Genomic DNA, 20,834 nt, shown 5'->3' with positions numbered 1-20,834 from the left:
TTCCACAGAAAAGAAAATGAATGAATGAATCTGAACATATTTATTACATATGTTTTAGATAGATCCCAAATGTCCTGTGATTTTACTCTTTTAAATATACATCATGCTTATTTTGATGTTTTCTGTAGATGTACCATAGTTATTCTCTATAGTATTCATTCAGTGAATTGCTCTATTTTTTCACTGTTACCAGGATGTGGTTAAAAAGTGCAGTTTAAGTAGATTTAGACCTTTCGGCCTGACTGAAATCCACCCAGATCCACATCAAAGCATATCTTTGTGCAGCTCAGACCTGTAAAACACCTACAAATGAGACATCAGAGCAACTCGTGCAAACTTTTCCCTGCTTATAAAGTCATACATTTTGACTTATCTCAAGATCTACATCTTGTTTTGATATGTTTCTCCTAAAATAAAGTCCCCCCTCAGCCCTCCTGCGTCTCCCGGCTCGTATTCAGAAGAGTGGACTATTTCAATGAAATGAAATACATTTTTCAGGGTTGAACTTTGTGCTGTGGTTCCCTCGGGCTGCTCATTCAGACCCATTTCCTTTCAAATGACTGCGCTCCATTACATTAGCATATATTTCCCCCTTCGCCATCTCTCTCTCTCTCTCTCTGTCTCTCTGTACGTGTGACTTGGTAGCAGCAAAACTGCTTGTTTCTGTCCTTGGGAAAAGTTCCTTAAGGCTGAAAGCTATCAGTTCTAACAGTGTCACATCACTCTTGTAATGGAGAGCAGTTTTGTGCAGTGTTTCTGTGTTGAAATGTGTCAGTCGCACACACAATCAGCCTCCAGGCCTGATGATGACGATCATGAAGTGATGTGGTTAAAGCTCAAAGGTGGTTAAGCAGAAGGTTGCAGGTTCGAATCCTAAATAAAGCCATGATCTATCATACTGACGGATCTATCATTTTATACTTATCCAGCATATGTTTTTTAAACAGCGGATGCCCTTCTAGCTGTAACCCGTATCGGGGAAATATCCATACACACTCATTCACACTCATACACTACGGACAAATTAGGCTACCCAATTCTCCTGCACCAATTCTTTTGGGACTGTGGGGGAAACCGGAGCCCCCGGAGGAGACCCACATGAACGCAGGGAGAACATGCAAACTCCACACAGAAACGCCAACTGACCCTGCCAAGGCTCGAACCAGCAACCTTCTTGTTGTGAGGTGACAGCACAACCTACTGCGCCACCGCATCCCCTTTTATGAATTAATTTATTATTATTATTATTATCAATAATAGAATTATTGTTTAGTTTTCTTTATTTTGTTTTCCTCATTAATTTTTATTGTTGTTGTTATTATTAATAATAATAATAATAATAATAATAATAATAATAATATCATGTTTGTTTTGCTATATTTATTTTGTTTTATTCATTTATATTCATTATTTAATTATTATTATTATTATTATTGTTACTGTTATAATTATTATTATTTATTATATTATTATTATCATTAATGTTTTATTTTTTTATTCATTTATTTATTTATTATTATTATTATTATTATTATTATTATTTAGCTTATTTTAATAATTTATTTATTTATTTATTATTTATATTATTCATTAATTTGTTTTTTTTTTCAAAGAGTTATATTTAATTATTTTTCATTAAAATAAATAAAACATTAGTATAAAGCAATTTTTCCGAGAAGTTGTGTTTACCGTTAGGTTTCATTGCAATTATTTAAAATAAATAATTCTTTGATTGAGGTCCTTTCAGTACTATTTATATACGGTTATATTTTATTACTATTTTTATTAGGATTTTAAATGTTGATTTTTTAAAATATATTTTTTGTTGAAATCCATGACAGTATTGTGTTTTACTTTTATATAAAAAATCATTTTGTTGGTTTCATTACATTATTTTGTATTTTAGTTTGATTTTAATAACATCAAATCATATATAGTATTGAATAATATGGAATAGTATATAAATAACTGAATAATATATTAACAATATATCAAATTGAATAATAAAGTTGGCATTAACATCTTGAGGCTTTCACCTAGTATTTTGTACTGCATATTTATTTATTTTTACACACTTCTGTAATACGATTCATTTATTTATCATTTTTTGTATTTAACTTTTCCCCAAATCCTAGTAAACTTAACCAGGTGTCTGCTTTTCTACAGGTCTCAAAATTATTCTTGACAAAGCTGATTCCAGCTTCTCACGTAGCCCTATATTGACCATGTCAAACACAGTAATAAACTACAGGAATGCTTTGCGTCTTAGGTCATTTCATTAGCATACAAAGGACTGATTTCCGTGAGAGTTTGAGCTCAGCAGGAGGTGGATTAGAGTTCAGTCCCTGCAGACTAATCGCCGCTGAGTCTTAAACCTGCGTTTGATTGGATAAAGATCAGCTGGAGCAAGGAAGGTCACACAACGCCACACTTATCTGCAAACAGAGGTCCAGAACAGACTCCAGCAACTACACTACCTGACTAAAGTCTTGTCGCTTATTCAAGTTTTAGGAACAACAAATAATAACTTGACTTCTAGTTGTTTATTTGATATCAGAAGTGGCTTATAAGAAAGGCAAAAACCTCTAGATTACGCTTTTTTTACCAAAATAAAATATGATCATGTCTTGATTTTTAATTGTTTAATTAGGACAGTAAAGTCTGACTTTGCTTAGACAAACGTCTTGTCACTGAACAGAAATAATGTCCAGTATAGAATATAAAGTCATGCTGCAGTGGAAACACAATGAATATTGTGTCTGACTCCATCATGAGCTTGGAGGACTGCATCCATACATCTCTGCTGTGACTCAAATCACTTATTAATAAAGTCATCTGGAATGGCAAAGAAAGTGTTCCTGCAGGACTCCCAGAGTTCATCAAGATTCTTTGATTCATCTTCAATGCCTCTTCCTCCATCTTACCCCAGACATGCTTAATAATGTTCATGTCTGGTGACTGGGCTGGCCAATCCTGGAGCACCTTGACCTTCTTTGCTTTCAGGAGCTTTGATGTGGAGGCTGGAGTATGAGAAGGAGCGCTATCCTGCAGAAGAATTTGCCCTCTCCTGTGGTTTGTAATGTAATGGGCAGCACAAATGTCTTGACACCTCAGGCTGTTGATGTCGCCATCCACTCTGCAGATCTCTCACACACACCCATACTAAATGTAACTCCAAATCATGATTTTTCCTTCACCAAACTTGAAGAATCTTGGCTGTAAAAGGAACTTTATGAAACTGAAAATAGTCACTTCAATCTTTCACCGGAAGTTTATTGATGGCTGAAAAACACTAGCTGTGCATATAGTATGTTTGCATATAGCAGAGAAGCATTCATTTGGTCATTCGTTTTCCGAAATCAGATCACTATTCCATCCGAAAAAAAAAAAAAAACACATAAAAAGGACCAAGTTTAGTGAAGTCCCATGTGTTAGAAATGACACTCATGAAACTGAAAATTTCATTTAAAACAATGCTCTCCGAAAGCAAATGACTGAAATGAAGGAGAAAGCTCCATGTAGCTGGAACAGACAGCAAAGCTGCTGAGAAACACCACCAGTTGAGCGACTGCCAATAAAAGCAGCTCTCCTGAGAACATTCAGATCTGCTAGCGAGCCCACCGCAGAAATTGTGATTAAAAAGTATTGGTTTATTTAAAGCAGCGAGCTTCTGCCTCTATAAAAAGGATGTTTTGGTTCAGATTATCATGAAGGAGTGTGCTTTTCTTTGTTCATTCATCTTGGCACCGGAATGCAGGGTTATTTCTTTTCATTCTCTCATGACATCTCACTCTGCGCTATATTGCGTTTTGGCTTCGCCTGCCGTTTTGCTTCCAAGTAAATAAAGCGCAGTGACTCGGTTCGGGTTTAACGTTGTTTGCCTTGAAACACAGGAGCCGTAATGAAATCAGTGTTTGGAAATGAAACTTTTATTTTGCTTTTGATTTTTTTTCTTCCATCAGCTCATGTTTTTCCTATGGTCCTTAAAGGGATACCTCACCCAAAAGTCATTCACTTAGCCTGAACTTGTTCGAAACCTTTATGAGTGTCTCTCCTCTACTGAACACAAAAGAAGATATTGGGAAAAATGTTGGGAAACCATAACCGTTGACTTCCGTAGTATTTAATTTTTCTAAAATGAAAGTCAACAGCTACATTTTTGTTCAGCTTTCTTCAAAATATCTTCTTTTGTGTTTAACTCATAGAGGTTTGGAGCAACTTGAGGGTGAGTAAATACTGAGTAAATAAACATTTTGGGTGAAATATCCTTTTAAAATGAAATATCCTTGGTCTGGAACTAGTGCTGTAGATGAAATGCCGGCAGCTAGCTTTCTGCAATTTGCAAATGGTCAGCTAGGCAGGGCTGCTCCTGATGAGTCCCTGGATTGGAGACCACATGGGAAAGATAGGCTGATGCTGAAAGTGGTGTTAGTGAGACCAGCAGGGGGCGCTCAACCTGCGACCTGGGTGGGTCCTAACACCCCAGTATATTGATGGGGACTCTATACTGCTCTGTGAGCTACGTATTTTAAATGAGACATTAAACCGAGGTCCTGACTCTCTGTGGTCATTAAAAATCCCGGGATGTCCTTTAAAAAAGAGTAGAGGTTTAATCCCAGCATCCTGGCAAAATTTGGCCCCCAAATTTGTCCATCATGGCCTCCTAACCATCCTCATATCTTAATTGGCTTCATCACTCTGTCTTCTCTCCACCAATTAGCTGGTGTGTGGTGTGCGGTCTGGTCCAGGTGGATGCTGCACACTGGTGGTGGATGAGCGGATTCCCCCAAAAAAGTGTAAAGCCCTTTAAGTGTCCTGAAAAAAACACTATATATATATATATATATATATATATATATATATATATTTAAGGAAATATTATTCTTATTATTATTATTAAATATGTCTAATCAATTGTGATTGATGATTGACTATAGAGTTCTCTAGTTTGTTGGAGTTGTTGGTAGACACAGTGTCTGTCTGTGCAGTCGATCTTGGTATGGTGGTCATTATATGTAAATAACCTTAGATTTGTCTCTTTGTTTGTCATTATTCATATTATCTGCATATATTTCTGTCTATTGATCAGTCATTTTAAGAGTACAGTATGTGTGTCCAGCTGTGTTTCGTCTGGTCGATCACTACATCTGTAACTATGTATCTATTTGTCTATCTCGTCAGTATGCCTGGTGATTAATAATCAATAAAAGAAAAATAGACAAATGAATAATTGAGAGATAAATAGACAGATATGTATATATACAGGTGAGGTCAAAATTCACCATCCGATTTCTTTTTTTCTTCTTTTTTTAAAATATATTTCTTAAATGATGTTCAACAGAGCAAGGAATTTTTCACAGTATTTGCTATAACATTTTTGTCTTTTGGACAAAGTCTAATTTGTTTTATTTCAGCTACAATAAATTCAGTTATTTAAACAAACAAAAAAAAACTTAAGGTCAAAAGCCATCTTAAGCAGTATTTCTTTCATTGTATACAGAATAAACTCTACATTATACAATGACCTGCATAATTATCCTACTTTGCCCAATTAACCTAGTTAAGCCTTTAAAGGGGCCATAAAGAGTCTACCTTAGAATTATTTCAAAAAATGCATCATGATGGGCGTCTGCGAGCAGAGGGAGGAGTGGGTGTGGCCGTAAACACTATAAATGAGGAGGACTTTTCTCTTCCTCAAACTCCAGATCTGAATGCAGACATAGTGGATAGCAGTGCAGCAGGTCTCTTGCCCTGTCTATTCCAAACATTAGCCCTGCCGGTAATCTGGAGGATTTTAAACATATGCGAACACAGCAGCATGAATATAGGTTATGTGTCTGAATGTTAACGAAGTCAACTGATAAAAGCCAAAGACCTATTCTCGTACAGCTCTCCTGACAAAAAAAAAACAAAGCCAGAATCTTGATGGTTTATTGTGGATATGTAAGAAATCTCTGTTACAAGTTAAACAAAAATTCTAATAATCAATTATATTTTGAATTTTTTTTTCTTGCGTTTACATTAATGTTATGTTTCAGTCTTTTAAATGTGATTAATCGTGATTAATTGCAAAAAAAGTGCAATTAATTAGTTAATTTTTTTAATGGATTGACAGCACGTGCTCTCATTTATAATTAAGAAGCAGGGTCTTCTCATAGAGAAAACTCCGCTATGAATAATAATAATCCAGTTTTCCCCCCAATTAAAGCTGACAAGTGCTAATATTATCTTAAATTATGCTCAACTCACACAAAAATTTGTTAAAATCTCAAAAAAGTACTTAAGGGTGTCCCGAAGCTTTAAATTTCACTTTAAGCTGAATACTAGTATCTTGAAAAATATCTAGTCAAATATTATGTACTGTCATCATGGCAAAGATAAAAGAAATCAGTTACTAGAAATGAGTTATTAAACTTTTATGATTAGAAATGTGTTGAAAAAAATCTTCTTTTCGTTAAACAGAAATTGGGGAAAAATATACTGAGGGGTAATAATTCAGGAAAGCTAATAATTCTGACTTTAACTATATACAGTTGAAGTCAGAATTATTAGCCCTTCTTTGAATATTTTTTTTATTTTTTAATATTTCCCAAATGATGTTTAACAGAGCAAGGAAATTTTCACAGTATGTCTGATTATATATTTTTTTCTTCTGGAGAAAGTCTTATTTATTTTTTTCAGCTAGAATAAAAGCTTTTTTATTCTATTTATTTTATTCTATTTTATTTTTTATTAACCATTTTAAGGTCAAAATTATTAGCCTCTTTAAGCAAATTTTTTTTCTCAAAGGTCTACAGAACAAACCATCATTATAAAATAACTGGCCTAATTACTCTAACCTGCCTAATTAACCTAATTAACCTAGTTAAGCGTTTAAATGTCACTTTAAGCTGTAGTGTCTTGAAAAATATTCAGTCAAATATTATTTACTGTCATCATGGCAAAGATAAAATAATGCAGTTATTAGAAATGAGTTATTAAAACTATTATGTTTAGAAATGTGTTGAAAAAAATCTGCTCTCCGTTAAACAGAAATTGGGCAAAAAAATAAACAGGAGGGCCTAATAATTCTGACTTCATCTATATATCTGTACAGTATATTGCCTCCCCATCAGTGTCTTTAATTCCACCTGTACATCAGTATCTCAGTCTGTGCGTAAACTGTCATTTCCCGCTCTTGTTTTTGTTGTGGTCGATTGTTTTGTCCATTGGCGCAACTCTTTGAGTCAGTCCATTAATCCATCCTCACTCATTGACTGCTCATAAGTTCATCCTGTTGCTTACAATTCCACACACCCTGCTTTGTTCACCCTCACCCACCAGCTGTTTGGCATTGTGTGTGTGTGTGCACGTCTATCTCAGGGGGACGACACAGGAGTCGAGGTCAAACCGGGAGCCAAGAGAGGAATTTCCTTCCCAACGTCTCGGGCAGGTGCAGCGAGCGCATGCAAACTGATTTACTCTTGTCGTAAGACGGAAAATATGTTCACTGACGGCTCCTACACACACACACACACATGTGCGCAGCCTTCTGAGTGTTGATTAGCGCGAGCGGGAGAGAGATGGATTGCAGGACTTGTCATTACTTTGTTTTCTGACCCATGTATGTTAAATCACATCACCTACCGCAGGCTGTAGAGTCGCACAAACACACACACACACACACACACGCTCAGAGACGTTTGCTCACTCGTGTTCTGCATCGCATATTATAAATGTGAATTCAAAGAGGCTTTGACCTGCATTTGTTCAAATAAGCACATGTGGTGCTATAACACACACACACGCACACACAACCTTTACAGCACTTGCATCTCTTGGCTGTACAGACACACACACTTGCAGGTCCACCAATCTCAAACACATGTGCTTATTCACACACACACAATTACGCACACTTACACACATCTGGCCACCCGTTGCTCATTCAGCTGTGACCCAAAGCCTCTGGGCTTACTTTGGGTCAGCGGATCACGGGGTCACTTGTAGGCTAGGACTGTAACTTGTGTCTGTCCCAGCGGAGATGCAGCAGTGTGTGTAAGTCTGCTTTAATCCCCAGCTGCCTGCACACAGTCTATAACCCACAGCGTTTCTCATTATGGCTAATCTAGCATGCTAACTTCAGCTTGAAACCCCTGTGCGTTTATCTCACAGTATAGTGTGCGTGAGGTATGTTTAATATATCCCTGTCTAAATGAAGTATACGCCATATATTCTAGTGTATATGAGCATGTTTTATTATACAGCACGTCAATCATTCTTGTGCAAATATTTCTGGGGTATAAGGCACAATAAATGGTCTTTGTGCAATACATTTGAGTGGAAAATAGATCAATATAATGTTTTACAGCAGTAAAAAGGTGCCATATTTTGTGTATTTAACAGATTATGTGCCATTTGTAGGAGATATCAATCATGTATTGTTGATTAACTGGGTTTTAGAGGTTTTTAAGATGGTTATGTAAATAGAATATCATATATACTAGTGTGAATGATTTATAAGTTGACTAAATTAGCTTTATATTATGTCATGCACACTCACCGGCCACTTTATTAGGTACACCTGTCCTACTTTTGTTAACACAAATTTCAGCCAAGCACATGGCAGCAACTTAATGCATTTAGGCATGTAGACATGGTCAAGACGATCTGCTGCAGTTCAAACTGAGCATCGGAATAAGGAAGAAAGGGGATTTAAGTGACTTTGAATGTGGCGGATGGGCTACAGCAGCAGAGCACCACATCGGGTGCCACTCCTGTCAGCTAAGAACAGGAAAATGAGGCTACGAATGTAAATCGTATTGTGAATTGTAAATTTGTTTTGCTGTTCTTTTGTGCGCACATGTTTATTATTTCCAAGGGAGGCACAGTAATTGTGTGCGCAAATAGGAATGGCTAACCAATCAGATTCACACTTTGTATGCATTATATATATATTGGTAATAACGGGAGATTAATTACTAGGGATGTAACGGTATCAGAATTTCACGGTACGGTAATACCTCGGTATGAATGTCACGGTACGGTATTTATTGAATCATTTACAGGAAAAAAACAAAACTTATGAAAATACTCCAAAAAAGTGCCAAAAGTGTCAATGACATACAAATTAGCCATCTATCTGTAAGCTTTGAAACAGGAACTTCAATTTTAATAACAAAAAAATATTAAACCATGTAAAAAAAATTAAGTTTCAATTTAGTATTGTTGAAAACTCATCACATTCAACATTTAATCACTCACTCACTTAGATAGAGATGGGTTTAAAGGAAAATTATCATATAAATATAATCTGGTAAAAGCTGGTATCTCTGGGTATTTACAATGTCCCCTGCAACAGAAAAAAACCCTCTCATTTGGGACTGAGGTTTCTGGGACAAGAGAGATATGACTTGGCCCAGGTTGACAGCAGTGGGTAACGTTGTGCATTGTCTTTCCCCCACTTGAGAGGACAAACCATGAGTGAGATAGAGATCTCATGTCTGCATTAATCTGAACAGTGTGCTGTGTTTCTGCAGTCCCCATGACTGATTAGTCGTATTCCCCAACTTGCAGGCACGTGCACACACAGTGCTCAACCTGTGCAGTGCACATGCCCTTTTTAGTCTTGGATAGAAAGTTCCTTTCCAAAATGATCAAAAGTGCCCCCGCGACGCGACATACCCTCCGTCCCCGCTTTACAGTACGCGCGACAACACCGCTATTCAGTACGCACGCGACAACACCGCTATTCAGTACGCGCGCGACAACACAGCCGATAAGAACTCGCGCGACAACACCACTATTCAGTATGCGCGTGGCGACAACACCCGCTTTAGGGTTTTCCAGCTCTTTTTGATCCCCGCTTCTAGCAGCACACTTAATTTCCGCATTACTGGATCTGTAGCGACAACAGACCGCAAAGGATGATGGTCAAGCATGGGCTGATGGGAATTGTAGTTTCCGGTACCTCCCATTCGCTTCATTCGCCTGAGCAAATTTTCTCAGAAGACCTATAGTTTTACCGAGTCATGCGACTACGGTAATATCGAAAAAAAATTAATATTGCGGTATGATGGTATTTACAAAGCCGTTACATCCCTACTAATTACCTCAGGCAAACGCAGCGCACACAAACACTGCAGTGCTTTTTAAATTTTCTCCATAAATAAAACTTGTATCAGAGCTGCAGCAAGTTTGACGATTGACTATGGAAGGCAATTGTTACAGGTTTCTAAAATATCTTCTCAAAGGATCTCAAGTAGGTTTCAAACAAGCGAAGGAAGAGTAAAGGATGTCAGAACATTCAGTTTTGGATGAACTAATTTTTTGCTGAGACTGTGGTCTTTGGTGTAGCTAAATATTCTTGAAGGGCAAAAAAACAACTTTGAGAGTCAAAAAAAAAATAAAATAAAATAAACAGGCAAAACAAAATGTACTCCCAGGGGTCTAAGGGTGTTTTGAGGCCATGGAGAAGTTTTGAAATGCACTGACATTTGTGTTGTTTTCAGTATCTTAAAAACATATAAATGTCTAAAGTGTGATAACACTGTAAACAGCACAAGTTGGGCTACAATAATACCTAAGCAGAATGTTTGTATGTGTTTGTGTTTTTGAAAAGAAACGTTTATGTGTGGTTAGTGAAAATCTACAATTTTGAAGTCATTGAAACAAGGCCATGAAACACACAGAGCACATTTGTTCACAAGACTTTTGAGAACTGGATCTTGTAGCCTAGTGTTTTTACTTCAAAATGATGTGAGAAACATCTTGTTTACTTGCTCACAGAAAACAATAGATTGAATAACATTTTCTAAGTCACTTTCTGAGTGAAAATGGTCTATGCGAGAAGGCGTGAACAATCATTACTAATGCAGTGAGTCAAACCTGAGAAGTCAAAGACCTGCATAATGAGCCATCAGACAGGAACAGTGTGTGACTAATAAGAGGGAAAAGTTTCAAGAAACAATCTGAGGAAGAAATAAGTAATTTTTTTTGTTTTTTTGCAGTTTATGTTAAATACTTATGGCTCTGGATGACATATTAACTTATATTGTAAACTATGTTCAGTTTATACTGTAGCACTGATCGTTTAACTTCATGTAACCTCATTGTATCATAAGGATTCATTTCATGTTGCCTGTATGTGTTTTCTTAACTCTTAAAGTACATTGAACTGAAGCCACTGGCTTTCATTTTATGAGCTAAAATCGTCAATAATGTCCTTCTTAAGAAAAAAAAATCAAGCATCTTTTACATTTTGGATATCCCGAAGTAAACTAACTGCTCTTTTCAATTGTTGTGTGGACTGCCCCTTTAAGTTTGAGTTGTAATCTTGAAGGATATATAGCATTTGTACATTTTGCATGTATTTAATGGGGTAACTTTGCTTAATATAATAAGTTAAGTAGTTTACCCAAAAATGAAAATGGTAATTCATTTACTCATCCACCACTTGTTACCAACCTCAACTTTTTTCTTTCTTCTGATGAACACAAATTAACTAGCAGCCATTGACTTCCACTGTATTTTTTGTTCCTACTATGTTTGTCAATCCCTGAAGGTTTTCATGAAGGTTTAAAACCAAATGTTGATTTTTAGGTAAACTATCACTTTAAGGGAGGCATTCCCTGAGCTCTAACAAATGTTCATTCCTTATTAAGTCCACAGTAATCATCTATTAGTGTACTGTAAACAAAAACACAACTCTTCATAGGAGCATTTGTTCTCTCAGTACAGTCGCTCAGAAAGAAACCGTATTGCTGATATTTGTCTGAAGTCTTAAGTATGGCTATGTTTGGCTCTTATCAGTCTCCAGCGTTTAAATGAACACACACACACACACACACACACACACACACACACACACACACACACACACACACACACACACACACACACACACATATACACACACACACAATGTTTAGACTCAAGACTGCAGTATTTCTGTTTCAGTTGTTCTTGGGTGGTCAGAGCTGACAGACACGCTACACACACGCTGTTGACGGATTATAACCACACACACACATCTCACAGTACGGTGCACAGTCTGCACACACCCACACACTGTTTGTAACTAACTCTGACAGGTGAAATAGTGAACGGACTACAGTCACGCTTTAGACTGAACTATATTAAACATCAAACGCTGCACGCATGAAGCCTTCACAAATGTGTTCTGCAGCGCTGGTCTGACATAAAGGTTGTCGGCTTGGCTTCTCCCAGCTCGTTTTTTTTGGAGGCCACGCTCCTCTTGATGGATTGCAAAGGGATGCAACATTTGGATAAGTAATGTAGGCCGCAACCCTGCATATTAAGAATGCAAATTAATAATGTAGTTTATATATATATATATATATATATATATATATATATATATATATATATATATATATATATATATATATATATATATATATATATATATATACACACCCTTCAGTCTGCAGATGCCCTCCATTTATTCTTGTAGTTTTGTAAAGACTCCTGCTTTATGCTTTTATTTATTTAGTTCTTTGCTTCTGCTTTAGCTGCTTTATCTATTTCATATTAATTTTGCATATTAAGATCACATGTAACAAACTCTGTCGTTTCTGTTTTATTATTTGCAAGTGACACATTTCTTTTGAAAGCAGTAAATAGTACAACTTTTTAAACATTTTTAGACACAGATCAGCCCTCTTTTAGAGTAAATGTAAACGTTTAACCCCATAACTGCCTTCGGGATGCTTTTTTTTTGTTTTAAATAGGAAGAGTAATAGATTAAAATACATTCTGCGCTCTATCTGATGATCTAGGCGCAAAGTCTAAAGTGCATGGCACAAAAGCATTAAGGGCATGTCCGAATCCACTTTTGCTATTTTAAGGACAGAAAAATACAGTCTGTGCCTTAGCACATGGTCTAACAAGGTTGTGCTTATTCTCTAAATGAGTTATGGGTGTGTTTTGAGCATAATGTGCAATCAACCAATCAGAGTCTCATCTTTCAGTTGCGTCATGCCAGGAAAACACTAGTTAAAGGAAGTGACGCATCTCACACCTTTCATGTGTTTTCAGATGCAATATGTGAATGCCTCCTGTAAATTGGGTAACTTTGATTAATATATGTAATAATTTAAGTAGTTCACCCACAAAAATGGGCGATTTGGTAATGTTAATTCATGGTAATGGTTTAACGGTAATAGTAAATGTTCATGTTGTTTTACACAGGAAGAAATAATAGATTCAACTACATTTTTGGGCTCTATCTTAACAATCTAGGCACAAAGTCTAAAGCGCAGGACACAAAAGCATTAAGGGCAAACAGACAAGCTGATCTTTGCGGCTTTAAAATGCTCAAATATCCCTGAGTCTGTTGTTACACTCAATAAACAGCGGTGAGTTCAGTAAACTGATTACCTTCATGGCCAATCAGTCATTTCTGTTGAGCGAACACAATGGCAAATCAGCAGTGTTTAAGAATGTGTGATTTTAATGTGTGGTATTGAATTCCAGTAGTATGACAACACTAACTACCACCAATCTGCCTATGTTTACTTTACAAATATTGTCAAAAGTATTAATAAATTTATTTATACTCCTAAAAACATAGGGGGCGCCCTTGTATGGTCACCTTGTAAACTGAATGTCATCTGGTGGTCATTTTTGGTCAACAAAATCTTACTGAAAGCTACTTTTTTGAGATATCAATTTCAAATTTGGACTAAAATTTGTTTGGATATTTTGCTTTGATTTACTGTCAGTTTGAGGCTAAAACGTTTAGTAAAATACACATTTTATGTTTTGTAATAACATTATTTTGTTATTATTTAAGATAAAGGCACATAACTTTTGCTTTATTTAACTTTTTAAACTTTTTTGCACTTAAGCTGCAATCTGACATCTGTCGTCTTTAAAATGAGACTAAGCTCACATCTATGCAACGAAGCGTTGAAGACTGGCAATCGTTTAAGTTAAACATGTCAATTTTATGTCTATGTTTAAAACATGGGGGCAACAGTTAAGGGCTTTATTTGCAGGAAGTTGCAGTAAACATTCCAGTTGTGATGTTTGAATGCTGCTTACATTCTTTGATTTTGCAACCGAACAAAGCTGGGTTCCCCGCCGAAGAGCATCTGTTGTGTTTTGGATCTGATCTCTTTCTAGTTCTGCCTGAATCTGAAGCTCTACATGAAGAACTGACCAACAAAAGTGACAGTTATATCCCATTGTGTTCAGTAGTTTTGGTATGATGATGCGCTGGTTTCTTTGCTGGCCTTCTTAACTAGCATAACCAGCAGGACGTCTTTGGTAAACGGGCTTCAGAAGACACATGCTGGCTGGCAAATTGTGCTCGGGAGCTGCATGGTTGTGTCGGTTTGCCAGTTAGACCTTGAAAACTGTTATTTACTCACCCTCATGTTGCTCCAAAGCCATATGCTGTTTGGTTTATGCCACAGAGCACATTTTAAAGGCCTAACTACAGTACATCAGTCAAGATCTGAAAAGGCGGGAAAATAAGTCATTGAAAGGCTGACTTGCATTATACACTGTATAATTGACGGTGTTACTTCCTTACAGATGTTAATATTAAACTAAGAGTATGTGACATGACATATAATAGTTTAGTGTGTGTGACAAGCGGAGAGAGAAAGAAATGACTTAAAAACCAAATATCACTGCAATTACAATTACACTACAATTGCTTTCAAATCATCCGCAGGTTTGTAATGCACAGATGGAAATTCAAGTCACTATTTTCTGAAAATACAATTAAATTCATCTATACTTTTATAGCGCTTTAACAATATCGTTTGTGTCAAAGCAGCTTAACATAGAAGTTCTAGTGAAGTGAAACTGAGTCAGTCCAATTTTCAGTGTTTAGTTCAGTTCAGTGTGGTTTAATTTTCACAGCTGAAAGTCCAAACACTGAAGAGCAAATCCATCGATGTGCAGCTCCACATGTTTCAAAACCAATCAAGCCAGTGGCGACAGCGATGAGGAACTAACTTTACCAATTGACAAAAGTAAAGGGAAAACAAACACCGAGAGAAACGAGGCTCAGTTGGGCATGACTATTTCTCCTCTGGCCAAACTTCTTGTGCAGAGCTGCAGTCTAGGCTAAGTTTGGCCAGAGGATCTTCTTATTTTCTGAGTCTATTTTCTATAGTCGTCAAAGTTTTTTAAAAATATTTGATTGCAAATATATTGTGCTTTAAATAAATATGTTAATTGAAGAACATTTATGTAAGTTGGAATTACTTTTATTATTGAAATTCTCTGTTTTCTCTTCTGAGATTCTTGTTTCTTGATGTTTCATGTTCTAATATGTTAATTTAAGTGAAGATTATTTGATATGTGGCCTGTGGTAAATCAGTAGACTGTGCTGAAGATAATGCTTAAAAGAGAAAATGCAATAATTCCTATGTAATGCGAAAATAAATTTCCCAAATGATAACAGCTGTTTATATTATAATTGTAAACAAAATAGACATTATTATCAGTTTAACCATTATTCAGCTTTTTGTTGACTAGAGTAAAAAGCTCAGACATAATTTTAACTTATTATTAAAAATAGTGTTTAAGTATAATAAAAAAACAGCCAATCACATTTTTATTTCAATGAAGTTTTTAGAATCAGTGAAAAATGCACAAGATGAATTAATATATAAATTACTCTATATATTCAGTATCCCAAAGTCATTAGTGAGCAGAAAAAATGGAAGTGTTTTGCTGAGGATTTGCATTATAGTACAAATATGTATCTAAATGTCCATCCTGTATTCAACGATGAGAAGTCTTGTCACACTAAATATTTCTGACAGAAAATGCATCGTCTGACAGAAAAAAAGTTATTTTAATAGATTAAACTGCAAAAATGCAGAGGTTTTGTCTTGTTTCTAGTCCAAATATTAACCAAAATCTTTTAATCAGGCATTGTTTTGTAGAAAAGTAAAAAAAAAATTGGCTTGTTTTAACAAATAAAATGCCAAAATGAAGTGAGTTTTACCTTAAAACGAGCAAAATAATCTGCCAACGGAGTCAGCAAAATAACATTTTTCAATTTTCAATATTTTGTGAAAATAGAATATTTAGCTGACCCGATTGGCAGATTGTTCTGCTCGTTTTAAGTAAAAACTCACTTCATTTGGATATTATTTCCAAAAACAAGACAATATTTTTGACTTTTCTAGAAAGTGCTGCTTGATTTAAGAATTTAGACATTGGGACTAGAAACAAGGCTAAAACTTGTGTATGAAGGCATATATGCAGGGTTTAATCATTTTAAATATTCCTATATAAAATGATTTCACATTTCATGGTGTTTTATCCTTCATGTCTGTTTCTCCAGGAAGAAGCCTGTTGACGAATATCCAAACCAGAACTGGTCTAATCAGAGAGACCCTGTCCTTTACCCGAACCCCATTTACGACAATCCTCCACGCTCGCCTCGTCTGCCTGTACCCAAACCCACAGAGACCCCAGGCGCTCATTACCCTTCATCCCCAGCAAAACAGATGATGAGGCAGGACGTCCCTCCGTCATCCAATCCAGGAGCCAGAGAGCCACCGCGATATGAGGCGCTAAACCAGGGCAACTACCGAACGGCCAGTCCTGACCGCTACAGCCCATACACAGATGAACAATATCAAGACCCTCGGCGGAAAAACCCAATGATCGGAGCCGTCTAGAGGAGAAAGAGGAAGGTTGGTGCTGAAATGCTGAAGTGCTTGTGTAAAAATGAAGGTAATTTTGTACAATTATGAGACCAATCTAGTTTTTGGAAGATGTACGGTATGAGGAGAAAATGCTAATGATGGTAGCTTGACACAGCCATGGATTACTCCAAAGTAAACAAGGTAAAGATTGTTAAAGATTTACTCCAAACTAGCATTCTGTATTGCTCAAATCTGGACGTCAACTTGATTTTACAGCAGGGCCAGTTTAAAGGGTCAGTTCACCCACTAATTGAAAATGTGCTGTTTATTTTCTCACCCTCGGACCTTTCAAAATGCACATTTTTTTCTTCTTAACTAGAACAATAAAGGGGTAGTTTGACAAAAAATGAAGAGTTACTCCCTATTAACTCTCCCTCAAGTGGTTCCAAACATTTATGAGTTTCTTTCTTCTGTTGAACACAAAAAGAACATATTTTGAAGAAAGGTGAAAACCTGTAACCGTTGATTTCTTTAGTAGGAAAAACAAGTATTTGGAAGTCAATGGTTACAGGTTTGTAGCTAAAATATCTTCTCAAAGAATCTCAAATAGGTTTTAAACAAGTGAATGAGAGTAAATGTTGACCGAATTTTCTAGTTTTGGATGTACTAACCCCTTTTTGGTCTGTCGTCTTTGGATAATTTTCTTGAAATGCAAAAGGTAAAAGGGTTAGTTCATCCACAACTGAAAGTTCTGTCATCATTTACTCTTTCTTCACTTGTTTGAAACCTACTTGAGTGACTCTGAGAATATATTTTAAAGAAACCTATAAACCTGTAACCATTGACTTCTATTGTATAGGAAAATCAAGTATATGGAAGTCAATGGCTACAGACTTCTAGCTCTCTTCAAAACATCTTCTCAAAGAAACTAAAATGGGTTTTGAATAAGTGAAGGAAGAGTAAACTATGACAGAACTTTCAGTTTTGGATGAACTAAGCCTTTTTAGCTGAAACTGTGGTCTTTGGTGAGTCAAATATTCCTGAAAGTCAGAAAAACAAACAACTTTGACAGTCAAAAAAAAAAAAAAACAAGAGAGGTAAAGGGGTTAGTTCATCCTAAACTGAAGGTTCTGTCATCCTTTACTCTTTCTTCACTTGTTCAAAACCTATTTGAGTTTCTTTGAGAAGATATTTTGTAGAAAGCTAGAAACCTGTTGTCTTTGACTTCTATAGTAGGGAGAACAAGTATATGGAAGTCAATGGTTACAGGCTTTCTTCAAAACATCTTCTTAAAGAAACTCAAATAGGATGGAAACAAGTGAAGGAAGAGTAAATGATGACCGAACCTTTAGTTTTGGAGGATCTAGCCATTTTTTTTTAAAGCTGAAACTTTAATTATTGGTGAGTCAAATATTCTTGAAAGACTAAAAAACAAACAACTTTGAGAGTCTAAAAACAAGAGAGGTAAAGGGGTTAGTTCATCCACAACTGAAAGTTCTGTCATCATTTATTCTTTCTTCACTTGTTTGAAACCTACACAATTTTCTTTGAGAAGATATTTTGAAGAAAGCTAGAAACTTGTAAACATTTGCTGAAACTGTGGTCTTTGGTGAGTCAAATATTCCTGAAAGTCAGAAAAACAAACAACTTTGACAGTAAAATAAAAACAACAAAAAAAAAAAACAAGAGAAGTAAAGGGGTTAGTTTGTCCAAAACTGAAGGTTCTGTAATCTGTAATCTCTTTCTTGACTTGTTTGAAACCTATTTGAGTTTCTTTGAGAAGATATTTCGAAGAAAGGCGGAAACCTGTGACTTTTGACTTCTATAGTAGGAAAAACAAGTATATGGAAGGTACAGGTTTTCAACGAGTAAAGGAAGAGTAAATAATGACAGAAATTTAAGTTTTTCTTAAACTGGTCTTTGGTGGAGCTAAATATTATTGAAAAGCAGAAAAACAAACAACTTTGAGAGTCAAACAAAACAGGCAAAACAAAATGAGTGCCTTTGACTCAGAATGACATAATGACTCATGTTGTGAATTGTGATCAGTTTATAGCGCAGACAGATCGTTTAACTTCTGATCTTATTGTATCATAAGGATTAATTTTGTGTTGCCTGTATGTGTCTTTTTTATGACTCTTAAAGTACCTGGACTTCCATTTTATGAGCTAAAACCTTCAATAAAGCCCTTCTAAAGAATAAAACATCACTTACATCTTGGATCGTCTGAAATAAAACTGCTCTTTTTCATTTTTGTGTGAACTGCCCCTTTAAGCTTGAATCATACAGCTGTAGGAAGGATCTATAGTGTTTGTATATTTGTATGTACATTTTTGCATGTATTTAATTCACACAAATGTGTATATGATGGTCAGCCGTGGCTAGTAGGGTCATTTCTTCCTCCTCATCATTATTTACAGACTAGATTTTTAAATATTCTCGTCATTTTACCCTAAAAACATTTTCCGAGAGTGTGTTTGTTTATATTTGGGGTGCCTTATGGTGGGAAGATGTTGAAATGTGAAGACATTTACAATCAGTTTACGTTTTCTGTTAAACTAAATGTTTTTATTTAGCCTTTTCTGTAACTTTGTCTCCCTGAAACACCTCCGTTTTGCTATAAATCAATCTTAAAGTGTCCTAAATCTGATGTTTTGAAATTAATACTCTCTTATTAGTCGCTACATTTTTGTTAAGTCGTCCCAAAAACAATGAATCAGACGAGGTTACACAAACAACAGATCCCATATCAAAGTCTCCAACAACTGTTTTGACTTTTTGTCCTCGCGGCTCCTCTTTTATCTCAGGTCGAGGTTTTAACATTTCTGCTGTTTGTTTTTCTTTCATTTTATTTTTTGCCGTCTAGGTGCAGTACGCTTCTTTAAGGTTAAACATTGTTGGATCATTGCTTTGGAAACAAGACTTCCTGATGTCCTCGGTTTATAAAATAATCTGTTTGTTATAATTAGAAGTCGTGATGCCAGTCAAAACAGGATCCGGCGAGAGCCAACTTCAATATATAAACAATAAATCCTTGCACCCACTTTATACTCATGTTTTTGCACATTTAACTCTTGAACGAAGGGGTTTCTAGTTAAATAGATAGCAAGAAATTAAAGAATACATGACGTTTTGTGGATTTAATTTTGATTGTTACTTTTTTAACATGCTACTGTATGGATATTCAGTCGGTGTTCAATCCTATGTGTGTCTTGTCATTGGAAAATTGATTTTAATTCCTATAATATTTTTATATTGCTTTTTTGCAGTCGATGTTTATGGAAAATCTGCTTTTTTGGATTTTATTTAATCTTTTTATACTTGTTTTACTTCATTAACTGCTGTTTTAGAAGGATTTCTGGTCGATTTATTTTTAAGAATGAAACTTTAGTTATTTGTAAATTTTAATTGGTTTCTGCCTATATATATTTTTATGAAAATCAAGATGCTGGTCTGCATAACTAAAATCAAATAACAAGCATGATGATATTTTATTTCTTCTTTTTTTGATACCTTATTCCTTCTATGTGGTTTGCTATTATTTTTCAAGCTGAGCTAATGTTGTATTAAATGAAAAATAATGTGATTCCACTGCACACGCTATAACCAAAACTCTCATATCTAAATGTAGTAAGTAAACTGCCTCCTCAATCATGAATCATCAAATTGTTTGTCACATTTTGGTACGTGTTATGTTAAAATCACAATTTGTACATTTGTGTTTTTCATTAATAAAAAAGGTGTTTTGGTTTATTTCACTTTAAAGGTGCTGCATTGAAGTTTTTAACTCTTCTGAAGCATAAACATACCATAATAGTTTTGCAGATATTTAAGAAACATGCTATGAGAACATTTTTGTTTTTCTGAAAAACAATGCTGAAGTCAGATATTCTGCTTTGAAAATGTCTGTTACGTCTTTGTTACTGTCTTTAATTAGTTAGTTTGACTTTATTAATCCCCGGAGGGAAATTCACATGTCACAGCAGGGCTCTCCATACTATAAATAGATAAATAAGTTACACACATATAAAAACAATAATAAGATTACATTTCATACTGCACACCTTGGTTCCAAAAACAACGAGTAAACACTTGTACATATCTAATATCTAATTCAAGTTCAGCACAATTCATCTGGTATGACTTTGGTTATACAATCTGATCACTGTTGGTAAAAAAAGACTTCCTGTATCTTTCTCTGTAGCACCGGGGTTA

The 20,834-nt window shown here is 35.5% G+C and overlaps 1 protein-coding gene across 9 annotated transcripts in view; it reads left to right on the top strand.

Annotated features, from left to right (window-relative positions):
- Positions 1 to 20,384, top strand: part of pard3ba (par-3 family cell polarity regulator beta a) — a 291,161-nt gene extending 270,777 nt beyond the window's left edge. For 6 of the 9 annotated variants that reach the window (XM_017355769.3, XM_017355767.3, XM_073946906.1 and 3 more), the window contains one exon: positions 16,313 to 20,384. In XM_017355769.3, the coding sequence (XP_017211258.1) occupies positions 16,313 to 16,652 (340 nt within the window). In that variant the 3' untranslated portion in view covers positions 16,653 to 20,384. The remainder of the gene's footprint in view (positions 1 to 16,312) is intronic. The other 3 variants (XR_012401677.1, XR_012401655.1, NM_001328558.1) reach the window with 2 other exon arrangements.
- Positions 20,385 to 20,834: the final 450 nt, after the last annotated feature.

Source organism: Danio rerio, chromosome 1 (assembly GCF_049306965.1).
Source record: "Danio rerio strain Tuebingen ecotype United States chromosome 1, GRCz12tu, whole genome shotgun sequence".
Classification (NCBI taxonomy): domain Eukaryota; kingdom Metazoa; phylum Chordata; class Actinopteri; order Cypriniformes; family Danionidae; genus Danio; species Danio rerio.
This window is presented reverse-complemented; position numbering and strand designations above follow the sequence as displayed.